Raw genomic sequence first — 21,432 nt, 5'->3', positions numbered from 1 at the left:
AGTGGTGGTAGTAGTGATAGTAGTAATAATAGTGATAGTAGTAGTGATAGTAGTAGTAGTGGTGGTGGTAGTAGTGGTAGTAGTAGTTAGTCATAGTAGTAGTGGTGATAGTAGTAGTGATAGTAGTAGTAGTGGTGATAGTAGTTTTGATAGTAGTAGTAATGATAGTAGTGATAGTAGTAGTAGTGATAGTAGTAGTGGTAGTGATAGTAGTGGTAGTAGTAGTAGTAGTGATAGTAGTAGTGCTAGTGATAGTAGTAGTAGTAATAGTAGTAGTGATAGTGGTGGTAGTAGTAGTGATAGTAGTAGTAGTAGTAGTAGTAGTAGTATTAGTAGTGATAGTAGTAGTGATAGTAGTAGTATTAGTAGTAGTAGTGATGATAATAGTAGTAGTAGTAGTAGTAGTAGTAATAGTAGTAGTAGTAGTAGTAGTAGTAGTAGTGGTAGTAGTAGTTAGTCATAGTAGTAGTGGTGATAGTAGTAGTGATAGTAGTAGTAGTGGTGATAGTAGTAGTGATAGTAGTAGTGATAGTGGTGGTAGTAGTGGTGATAGTAGTAGTGATAGTGGTGGTAGTAGTAGTGGTAGTAGTAATAATAGTGATAGTAGTAGTAGTGGTGGTGGTAGTAGTAGTGGTAGTAGTAGTTAGTCATAGTAGTAGTAATGATAGTAGTAATAATAGTGATAGTAGTAGTGGTGGTGGTGGTAGTAGTAGTGGTAGTAGTAGTTAGTCGTAGTAGTGGCGGTAGTAGTAGCAGCAGCAGCAGCAGTAGTAGTAGTTGTAGTAGTAGTTGTAGTGATAGTAATAGTAGTAGTAGTAATTGTAATGATAGGAATAGTAATAGTAGCAGTAGTAGTAGTATTAGTAGTAGTAGTTGTAATGATAGGAACAGTAGTAGTAGTAGTTGTAATGATAGGAATAGTAATAGTAGCAGTAGTAGTTGTAGTGATAGGAATAGTAGAAGTGGTAGTAGTAGTTGTAATGATAGGAATAGTAGTAGTAGCAGTAGTAGTTGTAATGATAGGAACAGTAGTAGTAGTAGTAGTAGTTGTAATGATAGGAACAGTAGTAGTAGTAGTAGTAGTAGTTGTAATGATAGGAATAGTAGTAGTGGTATTATGGATCTGTGTTGTATAGATATATAATGCTGCACACACAGAATTCTATGGGCCCGTACTCTGCGCGGTCCGATCTTACACGGATCTTACACGGATCTTTTTATTTTATTGTGGCATGCGGCTCGCTCGCCGTATTATGGAGGTACATTCACCTAGGCACCGTACAGCAGAACACAGAATGCCCCATATACAGGGTATGAAGCACGATATACGGCTGCATATAAGGGATATAAGGGATCACCTGGTAGGAACGAGGGTTTTCTCTGGTAAACAGGAAGAATCTGGTGTTTATCTTGTCGGGAGACCACGGCAGAGCTGGATTTGGTCTTTGTAAAGTTCCAGACCAAGGGTAAGAATCCGAGAAACAGCCGAGACGATCAAAGCAGATGTTCCCCCCTGCAGGAAGCGGAGAAACACTATTAACGCCGCGGAGTCAGGAATATTATCCAGAGCTTTGGGGGTTAAGGGTCTTTATCCATAAGGTCGGGTATTGGACATATCTATAGAGTCAGGGACAGGGTTCATTATTAATAGGGTCAGGGTTCATTAATAATAGGGTCAGGGTTCATTATTAATAGGGTCAGGGTTCATTAATAATAGGGTCAGGGTTCATTATTAATAGGGTCAGGGTTCATTATTAATAGGGTCAGGGTTCATTATTAATAGGGTCAGGGTTCATTAATAATAGGGTCAGGGTTCATTATTAATAGGGTCAGGGTTCATTATTAATAGGGTCAGGGTTCATTATTAATAGGGTCAGGGTTCATTATTAATAGGGTCAGGGTTCATTAATAATAGGGTCAGGGTTCATTATTAATAGGGTCAGGGTTCATTATTAATAGGGTCAGGGTTCATTATTAATAGGGTCAGGGTTCATTAATAATAGGGTCAGGGTTCATTATTAATAGGGTCAGGGTTCATTAATAATAGGGTCAGGGTTCATTATTAATAGGGTCAGGGTTCATTATTAATAGGGTCAGGGTTCATTAATAATAGGGTCAGGGTTCATTATTAATAGGGTCAGGGTTCATTATTAATAGGGTCAGGGTTCATTAATAATAGGGTCAGGGTTCATTATTAATAGGGTCAGGGTTTGGTTCATTATTAATAGGGTCAGGGTTTGGGTTCATTATTAATAGGGTCAGGGTTTGGTTCATTATTAATGGGGTCAGGGTTTGGTTCATTATTAATGGGGTCAGGGTTTGGGTTCATTACCCATAGTGGGATATAGGCATATGGAAGTACAGTGGGGTCTTCTGTAGGTGCCATATTGCAGCAGAATATTGAAGTGTTCTGCATTTGATGGATCCTATTGATCCCGGAGTTCGGGATTATTATATGTTATCATGATTAATCACATATTATTTAATCAATAGATAGGAGAAGAAGTGCAGCATTCGGGACACGGCGCCGGGCCGGTAATTATTCCTATCTTTCTTAGGTGTACGTTTTATTGTCACACGCGGCGCGTTTCAGGACCGGACAGGTCCCGTCCTCAGGTTTATAAGCCGGAGGAAGACCAAAATAGACTTCTTCAGGAATAATTACCGGCCCGGCGCCGTGTCCCGAATGCTGCACTTCTTCTCCTATCCAATGATTCTCCCCCCCGGGCACAGGGGATTCCACCCAAGGGAAGGCAGCGGGCGGCAGCCGGCATCTAGAGAAGGACCGTCACTGATATCAATGCAAAGCAGTAGCGTTGTTCCTGTACGTGCACAGCAAAACTAGGCGTGTGAAGCAGCTGACTATGCACCGTCACCTATATACCTATACACCTATATACCTATACACCTATATACCTATACACCTATATTCCTACACACCTATAGACCTATACACCTATAGACCTATACACCTATACCACTATATACCTATACACCTATATATATATATACACACACACACACACACACACACACACACACACACACACACACACACACACACACCTATATACCTATACACCTATATTCCTACACACCTATAGACCTATACACCTATACACCTATACCACTATATACCTATACACCTATATATATATATATATATATATACACACACACACACACACACACACACACACACACACACACACACACACACACACACACACACACACACACACACACACACACCTATATACCTATACACCTATATACCTATACACCTATATACCTATACACCTATATACCTACACATCTATATACCTATACATATATATACCTGTACACCTATATACCTATACACCTATATAACTATACGCCTATATACCTATACAGCTATATACATATACACCTATATACCTATACGCATATATACCTATACACCTATATACCTATATACTTTCAGAGCAGCGCCGGTTTCCTCTTCTTTCCTTTTTCTGTTCCTTTCACATTTTACGTATTATTTAGGACATGCATCGTTGGGGGCTTGTGTGGTCCCCCCATCATCTCATCCTTCACCCCACCACGGAAATCAACTTTATTTTAATAAACACTTTCCTTATGTTCCTTATTCCCTAATGTTCGGTTGCTGCTCCACCTATGTACTTTCCAGACACACACATGAACCACACAGATATTGGCCACAGAGCTGACAATCGCCTTTGTTCTATATTTCTGGATCATCTGACGCTTTATATATGAAGGAATACGGGTGGCCTCCCTGTATGAATATTTTAGGGGTGGTATTGCCCTTTAAGAGAAATTCTTGGTGTATTTATTATTTTCTAACCTCACGTCTATGTCACTTAGATTGTCAGCTCCTATGGCCGGGACTCTCTTATAACATCCCTTTTGTATTCTTTCATATGTGATTATAATTGCATTGTGTTCGTTACCTTGTTGCTCGCTGCATTGTACCGCGCCACTGCATATCATGATGCCTTATAAATAATAATATCAGAGGAGTGATATAGAAACAGACGAGTGCCGGGAGGACAAGGATCTGACACCTTTATTTTTTAAATAGATTTATTCATATTTTTTTTTCTTTCTATTTTTTCTATTATTTCATTTTTCATTCATTATATAACAATATATTTTGCATCTTACCGAAGCGCAATCTACAAACCCGTCCCGTTATTTCTTGCGCTGCCTCCAGAGCTGAGCGCGTTCCTTACCTTTCACCGGTGTTAACGTTGTTATGTGTAAGATCAGGACTGTGATCCTCATCATCCTCTGAGCCGGAGACATCCTGGGCTGTAGTCCTGCATACGGTGTATGTCGTCTCGCTGTGAGGTCTGTGTATGGACGGGATCGGTCGCTCCACGGGACGGTATCACTAAACCCTCTCTTCTGTACAGAACTGGTGGAATATTATCCGGCTGTGATGGAGTTTCCAGGATCCGGTTTCACTTAACTCGGGGCAGATGTCGTTGTGGTTGTGTTACCAGCCGGCTCCGGCGCTCACGATTTTGTGGTCTGGGTCACGTGATCTGTATTGAGCCCCGGAACATTGGATTATCAATAGTGATTGACTCTGCAAAGAATTCTCAGCACCTGGCGTCCTCCGCACCGGAGATTACGAAACATTTCTCTAAATCAATAATTTATTCTTTTGTTCTGGGAAGTTCCTCAAATAAAAAAAATGCAGAAGAGACAAAAGAATGAACAGAGCCGAGAAAGTCCTAATGCTGCAACAAGGAAAAAGAAGCAAAGCACCAAAAACCACAATGTGCTCAGTCTACAGCCCCCATAGCAGTGCGACAGCCCCACACGTCACAGTCCAACATCACATTAACATAAGACAGAGGCAAATTACTCACCCTGACATGTGACCCTGACCCCTGACCTTAGACATGTGACCCTGACCCCAGACATGTGACCCTGACCCCTGACACGTGACCCCTGACACGTGACCCTGACCCCTGACACATGACCCTGACCTCTGACAAGTGACCCTGACCCCTGACATGTGACCCTGACACATGACCCTGACCCCTGACATGTGACCCTGACATGTGATCCTGACCCCTGACACGTGACCCTGACCCCTGACATGTGACCCTGACCTCTGACAAGTGACCCTGACCCCTGACATGTGACCCTGACACATGACCCTGACATGTGACCCTGACCCCTGACATGTGATCCTGACCCCTGACACGAGACCCTGACATGTGACCCTGACAAGTGACCCTGACCCGTGACCCTGACATGTGACCCTGCACATGACCCTGACCCCTGGCATGTGACCCTGATACCTGTCCACTGACATGTGACCTGGACATCTGACCCTGACATTGAATCCTGACTCTGACCCATGACATCTGACATGTGACCATGACCCCTGACTCTGATATGTGACCCTGACATTGATACCTGACTCTGACCCCTGACATGTGACCTTGATATCAGACTTTCATATGTGACTAGTTTAGTAACGCCCGAGTCTTCATCAGAGGGTCACGTTACCCCAGTCTTCTGCAGTCCCTGTACATCCTGCAGAATATAAGTCTGTCCTTGATGTTTTTCTTGGAGAGAAGCGGCTTCTTTGCTGCTCGTCTTGACACCAGGCCGGCCTCCAAAATCCTTCACCTCACTGTACGGTCAGATGAACTGACACCTGCCTGCTGCCATTCCTGAGCACACTCTACACTGCTGTTGTCCCGACCCGTGGCTGAATCCTATTTAGGAGACGGTCCTCGCACTTGCTGGAATTTCTTGGGCGTCCCCAAGTTTCTTCTCAGCAATTGAACCTCTGTCCTTGAAGTTCTTGATGATCCAAAAAATGGTTGATTTAGGGGCAATGTTACAAGCAGCAATGTCCAAGCCTGTAAAGCCCTTTTAATGCAAAGCAATGAGGACTGCATGTGTTTCCTTGGAGGTAATCATGGTTAACAGTAGAAGACAATGATTTCAAAAACCATCCCCATTTAAAAAAAAAAACAGTCTGCTCTTCTAATGCATGATCAGCATGACAGAGTGATATCAGCCGCCTTGTCCTCGTTCACACCTTCTCCTGAGATAACGAGACAATCACTGAAATTATGTCAGCAGGACATGTTGTGGCCGGGCTGAAATGCAGTGGAAATGGGGGGATTGTGACTAAGTTAATTTTCATGACAAGGAAAGAATTTACAATAAAAGTCAATTTATAATTCATCTAATCATTCTCCATAACAATATAGAGTTACTGCCAAATGTCTCTATAAAAACTGAAGCAGTAAACTTTGTGAAAACTTGTGTTATTCTCAAAACTTGACTGTATATCTTCTATAACCCTGTCTTACAACTCCACATTATTCTTGTATATAGTGATATGGAGCATGCTGGTATAACCTGGGTATCTTCTGTATATAAATATATATGTACAGCTGGTATAAGTTATACATCTTCCTGTATATAGTGATATGGAGCATGCTGGTATAACCTGGGTATCTTCTGTATATAATTATATATGTACAGCTGGTATAACCTGGGTATCTTCTGTATATAATTATATATGTACAGCTGGTATAAGTTATACATCTTCTTGTATATAGTGATATGGAGCATGCTGGTATAACCTGGGTATCTCCTGTATATAATTATATATGTACAGCTGGTATAAGTTATACATCTTCTTGTATATAGTGATATGGAGCATGCTGGTATAACCTGGGCATCTTCTGTATATAATTATATATGTACAGCTGGTATAAGTTATACATCTTCTTGTATATAGTGATATGGAGCATGCTGGTATAACCTGGGTATCTTCTGTATATAATTATATATGTACAGCTGGTATAAGTATCTTCTTGTATATAGTGATATGGAGCATGCTGGTATAACCTGGGCATCTTCTGTATATAATTATATATGTACAGCTGGTATAAGTTATACATCTTCTTGTATATAGTGATATGGAGCATGCTGGTATAACCTGGGTATCTTCTGTATATAATTATATATGTACAGCTGGTATAAGTTATACATCTTCTTGTATATAGTGATATGGAGCATGCTGGTATATCCTGGGTATCTTCTGTATATAATTATATATGTACAGCTGGTATAAGTTATACATCTTCTTGTATATAGTGATATAGAGCATGCTGGTATAACCTGGGTATCTTCTGTATATAATTATATATGTACAGCTGGTATAAGTTATACATCTTGTATATAGTGATATGGAGCACGCTGGTATAACCTGGGTATCTCCTGTATATAATTATATATGTACAGCTGGTATAAGTTATACATCTTCTTGTATATAGTGATATGGAGCATGCTGGTATAACCTGGGTATCTTCTGTATATAATTATATATGTGCAGCTGGTATAAGTTATACATCTTCTTGTATATAGTGATATGGAGCATGCTGGTATAACCTGGGTATCTTCTGTATATAATTATATATGTACAGCTGGTATAAGTTATACATCTTCTTGTATATAGTGATATGGAGCATGATGGTATAACCTGGGCATCTTCTGTATATAATTATATATGTACAGCTGGTATAAGTTATACATCTTCTTGTATATAGTGATATGGAGCATGCTGGTATAACCTGGGTATCTTCTGTATATAATTATATATGTACAGCTGGTATAAGTTATACATCTTCTTGTATATAGTGATATGGAGCATGCTGGTATAACCTGGGTATCTTCTGTGTATAATTATATATGTACAGCTGGTATAAGTTATACATCTTCCTGTATATAGTGATATGGAGCATGCTGGTATAACCTGGGTATCTTCTATATATAATTATATATGTACAGCTGGTATAAGTTATACATCTTCTTGTATATAGTGATATGGAGCATGCTGGTATAACCCGGGTATATTCTGTATATAATTATATATGTACAGCTGGTATAAGTTATACATCTTCTTATATATAGTGATATGGAGCATGCTGGTATAACCTGGGCATCTTCTGTATATAATTATATATGTACAGCTGGTATAAGTTATACATCTTCTTGTATATAGTGATATGGAGCATGCTGGTATAACCTGGGTATCTTCTGTATATAATTATATATGTACAGCTGGTATAAGTAATACATCTTCTTGTATATAGTGATATGGAGCATGCTGGTATAACCTGGGCATCTTCTGTATATAATTATATATGTACAGCTGGTATAAGTTATACATCTTCTTGTATATAGTGATATGGAGCATGCTGGTATAACCTGGGTATCTTCTGTATATAATTATATATGTACAGCTGGTATAAGTTATACATCTTCTTGTATATAGTGATATGGAGCATGCTGGTATATCCTGGGTATCTTCTGTATATAATTATATATGTACAGCTGGTATAAGCTATACATCTTCTTGTATATAGTGATATGGAGCATGCTGGTATAACCTGGGTATCTTCTGTATATAATTATATTTGTACAGCTGGTATAAGTTATACATCTTGTATATAGTGATATGGAGCACGCTGGTATAACCTGGGTATCTCCTGTATATAATTATATATGTACAGCTGGTATAAGTTATACATCTTCTTGTATATAGTGATATGGAGCATGCTGGTATAACCTGGGTATCTTCTGTATATAATTATATATGTGCAGCTGGTATAAGTTATACATCTTCCTGTATATAGTGATATGGAGCATGCTGGTGTAACCTGGGTATATTCTGTATATAATTATATATGTACAGCTGGTATAAGTTATACATCTTCCTATATATAGTGATATGGAGCATGCTGGTATAACCTGGGTATCTTCTGTATATAATTATATATGTACAGCTGGTATAAGTTATACATTTTCTTGTATATAGTGATATGAAGCATGCTGGTGTAACCTGGGTATATTCTGTATATAATTATATATGTACAGCTGGTATAAGTTATACATCTTCTTGTATATAGTGATATGGAACATGCTGGTATAACCTGGGTATCTTCTGTATATAATTATATATGTACAGCTGGTATAAGTTATACATCTTCCTGTATATAGTGATATGGAGCACACTGGTATAACCTGGGTATCTCCTGTATATAATTATATATGTACAGCTGGTATAAGTTACACATCTTCCTGTATATAGTGATATGGAGCATGCTGGTATAACCTGGGTATCTTCTGTATATAATTATATATGTACAGCTGGTATAAGTTATACTTCTTCTTGTATATAGTGATATGGAGCATGCTGGTATAACCTGGGTATCTACTGTATATAATTATATATGTACAGCTGGTATAAGTTATACATCTTCTTGTATATAGTAATATGGAGCATGCTGGTATAACCTCGGTATCTTCTGTATATAATTATATATGTACAGCTGGTATAAGTTATACATCTTCCTGTATATAGTGATATGGAGCATGCTGGTATAACCTGGGTATCTTCTGTATATAACTATATATGTACAGCTGGTATAAGTTATACATCTTCCTGTATATAGTGATATGGAGCATGCTGGTATAACCTGGGTATCTTCTGTATATAATTATATATGTACACCTGGTATAACTTATACATCTTCCTGTATATAGTGATATGGAGCATGCTGGTATAACTAGGGGATCTTCTGTATATAATTATATATGTACAGCTGGTATACGTTATACATCTTCTTGTATATAGTGATATGGAGCATGCTGGTATAACCTGGGTATCTTCTGTATATAATTATATATTTACAGCTGGTATGTTATACATCTTCCTGTATATAGTGATATGAAGCATGCTGGTATAACCTGGGTATCTCCTGTATATAATTATATATGTACAGCTGGTATAAGTTATACATCTTCCTATATATAGTGATATGGAGCATGCTGGTGTAACCTGGGTATCTTCTGTATATAATTATATATGTACAGCTGGTATAAGTTATACATCTTCCTGTATATAGTGATATGGAGAATGCTGGTATAACCTGGGTATCTTCTGTATATAATTATGTATGTACAGCTGGTATAAGTTATACATCTTCTTGTATATAGTGATATGGAGCATGCTGGTATAACCTGGGTATCTCCTGTATATAATTATATATGTACAGCTGGTATAAGTTATACATCTTCTTGTACATAGTGATAAGGAGCATGCTGGTATAACCTGGGTATCTTCTGTATATAATTATATATGTACAGCTGGTATAAGTTATACATCTTCTTGTATATAGTGATATGGAGCATGCTGGTATAACCTGGGTATCTTCTGTATATAATTATATATGTACAGCTGGTATAAGTTATACATCTTCTTGTATATAGTGATATGGAGCACACTGGTATAACCTGGGTATCTTCTGTATATAATGATATATGTACAGCTGGTATAAGTTATACATCTTCTTGTATATAGTGATATGGAGCATGCTGGTATAACCTGGGTATCTTCTGTATATAATTATATATGTACAGCTGGTATAAGTTATACATCTTCTTGTATATAATAATATGGAGCATGCTGGTATAACCTGGGCATCTTCTGTATATAATTATATATGTACAGCTGGTATAAGTTATACATCTTCTTGCATATAGTGATATGGAGCATGCTGGTATAACCTGGGTATCTTCTGTATATAATTATATATGTACAGCTGGTATAAGTTACACATCTTCCTGTATATAGTGATATGGAGCATGCTGGTATAACCTGGGTATCTTCTGTATATAATTATATATGTACAGCTGGTATAAGTTATACATCTTCCTGTATATAGTGATATGGAGCATGCTGGTATAACCTGGGCATCTTCTGTATATAATTATATATGTACAGCTGGTATAAGTTATACATCTTCTTGTATATAATAATATGGAGCATGCTGGTATAACCTGGGCATCTTCTGTATATAATTCTATATGTACAGCTGGTATAAGTTATACATCTTCTTGCATATAGTGATATGGAGCATGCTGGTATAACCTGGGTATCTTCTGTATATAATTATATATGTACAGCTGGTATAAGTTACACATCTTCCTGTATATAGTGATATGGAGCATGTTGGTATAACCTGGGTATCTTCTGTATATAATTATATATGTACAGCTGGTATAAGTTATACATCTTCTTGTATATAGTGATATGGAGCATGTTGGTATAACCTGGGTATCTTCTGTATATAATTATATATGTTACTGCTGGTATAAGTTATACATCTTCTTGTATATAGTGATATGGAGCATGCTGGTATAACCTGGGTATCTTCTGTATATAAATATATATGTACAGCTGGTATAAGTTATACATCTTCTTGTATATAGGGATATGGAGCATGCTGGTATAACCTGGGCATCTTCTGTATATAATTATATATGTACAGCTGGTATAAGTTATACATCTTCTTGTATATAGAAATATGGTGCATTCTGGTATAGCTTGGGTATCTTCTATATATAATTATATATGTACAGCTGGTATAAGTAATACATCTTCTTGTATATAGTGATATGGAGCATGCTGGTATAACCTGGGTATCTTCTATATATAATTATATATGTACAGCTGGTATAAGTTATACATCTTCTTGTATATAGTGATATGGAGCATGCTGGTATAACCTGGGTATCTTCTGTATATAATTATATATGTACGGCTGGTATAAGTTATACATCTTCTTGTATATAGTAATATGGAGCATGCTGGTATAACCTGGGTATCTTCTGTATATAATTATATATGTACAGCTGGTATAAGTTATACATCTTCTTGCATATAGTGATATGGAGCATGCTGGTATAACCTGGGTATCTTCTATATATAATTATATATGTACAGCTGGTATAAGTTATACATCTTCTTGTATAGAGTGATATGGAGCATGCTGGTATAACCTGGGTATCTTCTGTATATAATTATATATGTACGGCTGGTATAAGTTATACATCTTGTATATAGTGACATGGAGCATGCTGGTATAACCTGGGTATCTTCTGTATATAATTATATATGTACAGCTGGTATAAGTTATACATCGTCATGTATATAGTGATATAGAGCATGCTGGTGTAACCTGGGCATCTTCTGTATATAATTATATATGTACAGCTGGTATAAGTTATACATCTTCTTGTATAGAGTGATATGGAGCATGCTGGTATAACCTGGGTATCTTCTGTATATAATTATATATGTACGGCTGGTATAAGTTATACATCTTGTATATAGTGACATGGAGCATGCTGGTATAACCTGGGTATCTTCTGTATATATCATTATATATGTACAGCTGGTATAAGTTATACATCTTCTTGTATATAGTGATATGGAGCATGCTGGTATAACCTGGGTATGTTTTGTATATAATTATATATGTACAGCTGGTATAAGTTATACATCTTCCTGTATATAGTGATATGGAGCATGCTGGTATAACCTGGGTATGTTCTGTATATAATTATATATGTACAGCTGGTATAAGTTATACATCTTCTTGTATATAGTGATATGGAGCATGCTGGTATAACCTGGGTATGTTCTGTATATAATTATATATGTACAGCTGGTATAAGTTATACATCTTCCTGTATATAGTGATATGGAGCATGCTGGTATAACCTGGGTATCTTCTGTATATAACTATATATGTACAGCTGGTATAAGTTATACATCTTCTTGTATATAGTGATATGGAGCATGCTGGTATAACCTGGGTATGTTCTGTATATAATTATATATGTACAGCTGGTATAAGTTATACATCTTCCTGTATATAGTGATATGGAGCATGCTGGTATAACCTGGGTATCTTCTGTATATAATTATATATGTACAGCTGGTATAAGTTATACATCTTCTTGTATATAGTGATATGGAGCATGCTGGTATAACCTGGGTATCTTCTGTATATAACTATATATGTACAGCTGGTATAAGTTATACATCTTCCTGTATATAGTGATATGGAGCATGCTGGTATAACCTGGGTATCTTCTGTATATAATTATATATGTACACCTGGTATAACTTATACATCTTCCTGTATATAGTGATATGGAGCATGCTGGTATAACTAGGGGATCTTCTGTATATAATTATATATGTACAGCTGGTATACGTTATACATCTTCTTGTATATAGTGATATGGAGCATGCTGGTATAACCTGGGTATCTTCTGTATATAATTATATATTTACAGCTGGTATGTTATACATCTTCCTGTATATAGTGATATGAAGCATGCTGGTATAACCTGGGTATCTCCTGTATATAATTATATATGTACAGCTGGTATAAGTTATACATCTTCCTATATATAGTGATATGGAGCATGCTGGTGTAACCTGGGTATCTTCTGTATATAATTATATATGTACAGCTGGTATAAGTTATACATCTTCCTGTATATAGTGATATGGAGAATGCTGGTATAACCTGGGTATCTTCTGTATATAATTATGTATGTACAGCTGGTATAAGTTATACATCTTCTTGTATATAGTGATATGGAGCATGCTGGTATAACCTGGGTATCTCCTGTATATAATTATATATGTACAGCTGGTATAAGTTATACATCTTCTTGTACATAGTGATAAGGAGCATGCTGGTATAACCTGGGTATCTTCTGTATATAATTATATATGTACAGCTGGTATAAGTTATACATCTTCTTGTATATAGTGATATGGAGCATGCTGGTATAACCTGGGTATCTTCTGTATATAATTATATATGTACAGCTGGTATAAGTTATACATCTTCTTGTATATAGTGATATGGAGCACACTGGTATAACCTGGGTATCTTCTGTATATAATGATATATGTACAGCTGGTATAAGTTATACATCTTCTTGTATATAGTGATATGGAGCATGCTGGTATAACCTGGGTATCTTCTGTATATAATTATATATGTACAGCTGGTATAAGTTATACATCTTCTTGTATATAATGATATGGAGCATGCTGGTATAACCTGGGCATCTTCTGTATATAATTATATATGTACAGCTGGTATAAGTTATACATCTTCTTGCATATAGTGATATGGAGCATGCTGGTATAACCTGGGTATCTTCTGTATATAATTATATATGTACAGCTGGTATAAGTTACACATCTTCCTGTATATAGTGATATGGAGCATGCTGGTATAACCTGGGTATCTTCTGTATATAATTATATATGTACAGCTGGTATAAGTTATACATCTTCCTGTATATAGTGATATGGAGCATGCTGGTATAACCTGGGCATCTTCTGTATATAATTATATATGTACAGCTGGTATAAGTTATACATCTTCTTGTATATAATAATATGGAGCATGCTGGTATAACCTGGGCATCTTCTGTATATAATTATATATGTACAGCTGGTATAAGTTATACATCTTCTTGCATATAGTGATATGGAGCATGCTGGTATAACCTGGGTATCTTCTGTATATAATTATATATGTACAGCTGGTATAAGTTACACATCTTCCTGTATATAGTGATATGGAGCATGTTGGTATAACCTGGGTATCTTCTGTATATAATTATATATGTACAGCTGGTATAAGTTATACATCTTCTTGTATATAGTGATATGGAGCATGTTGGTATAACCTGGGTATCTTCTGTATATAATTATATATGTTACTGCTGGTATAAGTTATACATCTTCTTGTATATAATAATATGGAGCATGCTGGTATAACCTGGGTATCTTCTGTATATAAATATATATGTACAGCTGGTATAAGTTATACATCTTCTTGTATATAGTGATATGGAGTACGCTGGAATAACCTCGGTATCCTCTGTATATAATTATATATGATATGTACAGCTGGTATAAGTTATACATCTTCTTGTATATAGAAATATGGTGCATTCTGGTATAGCTTGGGTATCTTCTATATATAATTATATATGTACAGCTGGTATAAGTAATACATCTTCTTGTATATAGTGATATGGAGCATGCTGGTATAACCTGGGTATCTTCTATATATAATTATATATGTACAGCTGGTATAAGTTATACATCTTCTTGTATATAGTGATATGGAGCATGCTGGTATAACCTGGGTATCTTCTGTATATAATTATATATGTACGGCTGGTATAAGTTATACATCTTCTTGTATATAGTAATATGGAGCATGCTGGTATAACCTGGGTATCTTCTGTATATAATTATATATGTACAGCTGGTATAAGTTATACATCTTCTTGCATATAGTGATATGGAGCATGCTGGTATAACCTGGGTATCTTCTATATATAATTATATATGTACAGCTGGTATAAGTTATACATCTTCTTGTATAGAGTGATATGGAGCATGCTGGTATAACCTGGGTATCTTCTGTATATAATTATATATGTACGGCTGGTATAAGTTATACATCTTGTATATAGTGACATGGAGCATGCTGGTATAACCTGGGTATCTTCTGTATATAATTATATATGTACAGCTGGTATAAGTTATACATCGTCATGTATATAGTGATATAGAGCATGCTGGTGTAACCTGGGCATCTTCTGTATATAATTATATATGTACAGCTGGTATAAGTTATACATCTTCTTGTATAGAGTGATATGGAGCATGCTGGTATAACCTGGGTATCTTCTGTATATAATTATATATGTACGGCTGGTATAAGTTATACATCTTGTATATAGTGACATGGAGCATGCTGGTATAACCTGGGTATCTTCTGTATATAATTATATATGTACAGCTGGTATAAGTTATACATCTTCTTGTATATAGTGATATGGAGCATGCTGGTATAACCTGGGTATGTTCTGTATATAATTATATATGTACAGCTGGTATAAGTTATACATCTTCTTGTATATAGTGATATGGAGCATGTTGGTATAACCTGGGTATCTTCTGTATATAATTATATATGTACAGCTGGTATAAGTTATATATCTTCTTGTATATAGTGATATGGAGCATGGTGGTATAACCTGGGTATCTTCTGTATATAATTATACATGTACAGCTGGTATAAGTTATATATCTTCTTGTATATAGGGATATGGAGCACACTGGTATAACCTGGGTATCTTCTGTATATAATTATATATGTACAGCTGGTATAAGTTATACATCTTCTTGTTTATAGTGATATGGAGCATGCTGGTATAACCTGGGTATCTTCTATATATAATTATATATGTACAGCTGGTATAAGTTATACATCTTCCTGTATATAGTGATATGGAGGCATGCTGGTATAACCTGGGTATCTTCTATATATAATTATATATGTACAGCTGGTATAAGTTATACATCTTCTTGTATATAGTGATATGGAGCATGCTGGTATAACCTGGGTATCTTCTATATATAATTATATATGTACAGCTGGTATAAGTTATACATCTTCTTGTATATAGTGATATGGAGCATGCTGGTATAACCTGGGTATCTTCTGTATATAATTATATATGTACAGCTGGTATACGTTATACATCTTCCTGTATATAGTGATATGGAGCATGCTGGTATAACCTGGGTATCTTCTGTATATAATTATACATGTGCAGTTGGTATAAGTTATACATCTTCTTGTATATAGTGATATGGAGCACACTGATAAAACCTGGGTATCTCCTGTATATAATTATATATGTACAGCTGGTATAAGTTATACATCTTCTTGTATATAGTGATATGGAGCATGCTGGTATAACCTGGGTATCTTCTGTATATAATTATATATGTACACCTGGTATAACTTATACATCTTCCTGTATATAGTCATATGGAGCATGCTGGTATAACTAGGGGATCTTCTGTATATAATTATATATGTACAGCTGGTATACGTTATACATCTTCTTGTATATAGTGATATGGAGCATGCTGGTATAACCTGGGTATCTTCTGTATATAATTATATATTTACAGCTGGTATGTTATACATCTTCCTGTATATAGTGATATGAAGCATGCTGGTATAACCTGGGTATCTCCTGTATATAATTATATATGTACAGCTGGTATAAGTTATAACATCTTCCTATATATAGTGATATGGAGCATGCTGGTGTAACCTGGGTATCTTCTGTATATAATTATATATGTACAGCTGGTATAAGTTATACATCTTCCTGTATATAGTGATATGGAGAATGCTGGTATAAACCTGGGTATCTTCTGTATATAATTATGTATGTACAGCTGGTATAAGTTATACATCTTCTTGTATATAGTGATATGGAGCATGCTGGTATAACCTGGGTATCTCCTGTATATAATTATATATGTACAGCTGGTATAAGTTATACATCTTCTTGTACATAGTGATAAGGAGCATGCTGGTATAACCTGGGTATCTTCTGTATATAATTATATATGTACAGCTGGTATAAGTTATACATCTTCTTGTATATAGTGATATGGAGCATGCTGGTATAACCTGGGTATCTTCTGTATATAATTATATATGTACAGCTGGTATAAGTTATACATCTTCTTGTATATAGTGATATGGAGCACACTGGTATAACCTGGGTATCTTCTGTATATAATGATATATGTACAGCTGGTATAAGTTATACATCTTCTTGTATATAGTGATATGGAGCATGCTGGTATAACCTGGGTATCTTCTGTATATAATTATATATGTACAGCTGGTATAAGTTATACATCTTCTTGTATATAATAATATGGAGCATGCTGGTATAACCTGGGCATCTTCTGTATATAATTATATATGTACAGCTGGTATAAGTTATACATCTTCTTGCATATAGTGATATGGAGCATGCTGGTATAACCTGGGTATCTTCTGTATATAATTATATATGTACAGCTGGTATAAGTTACACATCTTCCTGTATATAGTGATATGGAGCATGCTGGTATAACCTGGGTATCTTCTGTATATAATTATATATGTACAGCTGGTATAAGTTATACATCTTCCTGTATATAGTGATATGGAGCATGCTGGTATAACCTGGGCATCTTCTGTATATAATTATATATGTACAGCTGGTATAAGTTATACATCTTCTTGTATATAATAATATGGAGCATGCTGGTATAACCTGGGCATCTTCTGTATATAATTATATATGTACAGCTGGTATAAGTTATACATCTTCTTGCATATAGTGATATGGAGCATGCTGGTATAACCTGGGTATCTTCTGTATATAATTATATATGTACAGCTGGTATAAGTTACACATCTTCCTGTATATAGTGATATGGAGCATGTTGGTATAACCTGGGTATCTTCTGTATATAATTATATATGTACAGCTGGTATAAGTTATACATCTTCTTGTATATAGTGATATGGAGCATGTTGGTATAACCTGGGTATCTTCTGTATATAATTATATATGTTACTGCTGGTATAAGTTATACATCTTCTTGTATATAGTGATATGGAGCATGCTGGTATAACCTGGGTATCTTCTGTATATAAATATATATGTACAGCTGGTATAAGTTATACATCTTCTTGTATATAGTGATATGGAGTACGCTGGAATAACCTCGGTATCCTCTGTATATAATTATATATGATATGTACAGCTGGTATAAGTTATACATCTTCTTGTATATAGAAATATGGTGCATTCCGGTATAGCTTGGGTATCTTCTATATATAATTATATATGTACAGCTGGTATAAGTAATACATCTTCTTGTATATAGTGACATGGAGCATGCTGGTATAACCTGGGTATCTTCTATATATAATTATATATGTACAGCTGGTATAAGTTATACATCTTCTTGTATATAGTGATATGGAGCATGCTGGTATAACCTGGGTATCTTCTGTATATAATTATATATGTACGGCTGGTATAAGTTATACATCTTCTTGTATATAGTAATATGGAGCATGCTGGTATAACCTGGGTATCTTCTGTATATAATTATATATGTACAGCTGGTATAAGTTATACATCTTCTTGCATATAGTGATATGGAGCATGCTGGTATAACCTGGGTATCTTCTATATATAATTATATATGTACAGCTGGTATAAGTTATACATCTTCTTGTATAGAGTGATATGGAGCATGCTGGTATAACCTGGGTATCTTCTGTATATAATTATATATGTACGGCTGGTATAAGTTATACATCTTCTTGTATATAGTGATATGGAGCATGCTGGTATAACCTGGGCATCTTCTGTATATAATTATATATGTACAGCTGGTATAAGTTATACATCTTCTTGTATATAGTGATATGGAGCATGCTGGTATAACCTGGGTATCTTCTGTATATAATTATATATGTGCAGCTGGTATAAGTTATACATCTTCTTGTATAGAGTGATATGGAGCATGCTGGTATAACCTGGGTATCTTCTGTATATAATTATATATGTACGGCTGGTATAAGTTATACATCTTGTATATAGTGACATGGAGCATGCTGGTATAACCTGGGTATCTTCTGTATATAATTATATATGTACAGCTGGTATACGTTATACATCTTCCTGTATATAGTGATATGGAGCATGCTGGTATAACCTGGGTATCTTCTGTATATAATTATACATGTACAGTTGGTATAAGTTATACATCTTCTTGTATATAGTGATATGGAGCACACTGATAAAACCTGGGTATCTCCTGTATATAATTATATATGTACAGCTGGTATAAGTTATACATCTTCTTGTATATAGTGATATGGAGCATGCTGGTATAACCTGGGTATCTTCTGTATATAATTATATATGTACACCTGGTATAACTTATATATCTTCCTGTATATAGTCATATGGAGCATGCTGGTATAACTAGGGGATCTTCTGTATATAATTATATATGTACAGCTGGTATACGTTATACATCTTCTTGTATATAGTGATATGGAGCATGCTGGTATAACCTGGGTATCTTCTGTATATAATTATATATTTACAGCTGGTATGTTATACATCTTCCTGTATATAGTGATATGAAGCATGCTGGTATAACCTGGGTATCTCCTGTATATAATTATATATGTACAGCTGGTATAAGTTATACATCTTCCTATATATAGTGATATGGAGCATGCTGGTGTAACCTGGGTATCTTCTGTATATAATTATATATGTACAGCTGGTATAAGTTATACATCTTCCTGTATATAGTGATATGGAGAATGCTGGTATAACCTGGGTATCTTCTGTATATAATTATGTATGTACAGCTGGTATAAGTTATACATCTTCTTGTATATAGTGATATGGAGCATGCTGGTATAACCTGGGTATCTCCTGTATATAATTATATATGTACAGCTGGTATAAGTTATACATCTTCTTGTACATAGTGATAAGGAGCATGCTGGTATAACCTGGGTATCTTCTGTATATAATTATATATGTACAGCTGGTATAAGTTATACATCTTCTTGTATATAGTGATATGGAGCATGCTGGTATAACCTGGGTATCTTCTGTATATAATTATATATGTACAGCTGGTATAAGTTATACATCTTCTTGTATATAGTGATATGGAGCACACTGGTATAACCTGAGTATCTTCTGTATATAATGATATATGTACAGCTGGTATAAGTTATACATCTTCTTGTATATAGTGATATGGAGCATGCTGGTATAACCTGGGTATCTTCTGTATATAATTATATATGTACAGCTGGTATAAGTTATACATCTTCTTGTATATAATAATATGGAGCATGCTGGTATAACCTGGGCATCTTCTGTATATAATTATATATGTACAGCTGGTATAAGTTATACATCTTCTTGCATATAGTGATATGGAGCATGCTGGTATAACCTGGGTATCTTCTGTATATAATTATATATGTACAGCTGGTATAAGTTACACATCTTCCTGTATATAGTGATATGGAGCATGCTGGTATAACCTGGGTATCTTCTGTATATAATTATATATGTACAGCTGGTATAAGTTATACATCTTCCTGTATATAGTGATATGGAGCATGCTGGTATAACCTGGGCATCTTCTGTATATAATTATATATGTACAGCTGGTATAAGTTATACATCTTCTTGTATATAATAATATGGAGCATGCTGGTATAACCTGGGCATCTTCTGTATATAATTATATATGTACAGCTGGTATAAGTTATACATCTTCTTGCATATAGTGATATGGAGCATGCTGGTATAACCTGGGTATCTTCTGTATATAATTATATATGTACAGCTGGTATAAGTTACACATCTTCCTGTATATAGTGATATGGAGCATGTTGGTATAACCTGGGTATCTTCTGTATATAATTATATATGTACAGCTGGTATAAGTTATACATCTTCTTGTATATAGTGATATGGAGCATGTTGGTATAACCTGGGTATCTTCTGTATATAATTATATATGTTACTGCTGGTATAAGTTATACATCTTCTTGTATATAGTGATATGGAGCA

The 21,432-nt window shown here is 35.3% G+C and overlaps 1 protein-coding gene across 2 annotated transcripts in view; it reads right to left on the bottom strand.

Annotated features, from left to right (window-relative positions):
* The window catches only part of LOC142709077 (pancreatic lipase-related protein 2-like), a 33,301-nt gene extending 28,678 nt beyond the window's left edge, over positions 1-4,623 (bottom strand). For both annotated transcript variants that reach the window (XR_012868973.1, XM_075848447.1), the window contains exons 1-2: positions 4,239-4,623; positions 1,359-1,513 (exon numbers count right to left, since the gene is read on the bottom strand). Coding sequence is in view for 1 of the 2 variants with exons in the window: in XM_075848447.1 (XP_075704562.1) it covers positions 1,359-1,513; positions 4,239-4,311 (228 nt within the window). In the remaining variant the exon portion in view is untranslated. The remainder of the gene's footprint in view (positions 1-1,358; positions 1,514-4,238) is intronic.
* Between the last annotated feature and the right edge of the window lie 16,809 nt (positions 4,624-21,432).

The sequence above is a fragment of the Rhinoderma darwinii genome, unplaced genomic scaffold, assembly GCF_050947455.1.
Source record: "Rhinoderma darwinii isolate aRhiDar2 unplaced genomic scaffold, aRhiDar2.hap1 Scaffold_4047, whole genome shotgun sequence".
In the NCBI taxonomy this organism is placed as follows: domain Eukaryota; kingdom Metazoa; phylum Chordata; class Amphibia; order Anura; family Rhinodermatidae; genus Rhinoderma; species Rhinoderma darwinii.
The sequence above is the reverse complement of the archived record's forward strand: the minus strand, read 5'-3'. Positions and strand labels throughout refer to the sequence as shown.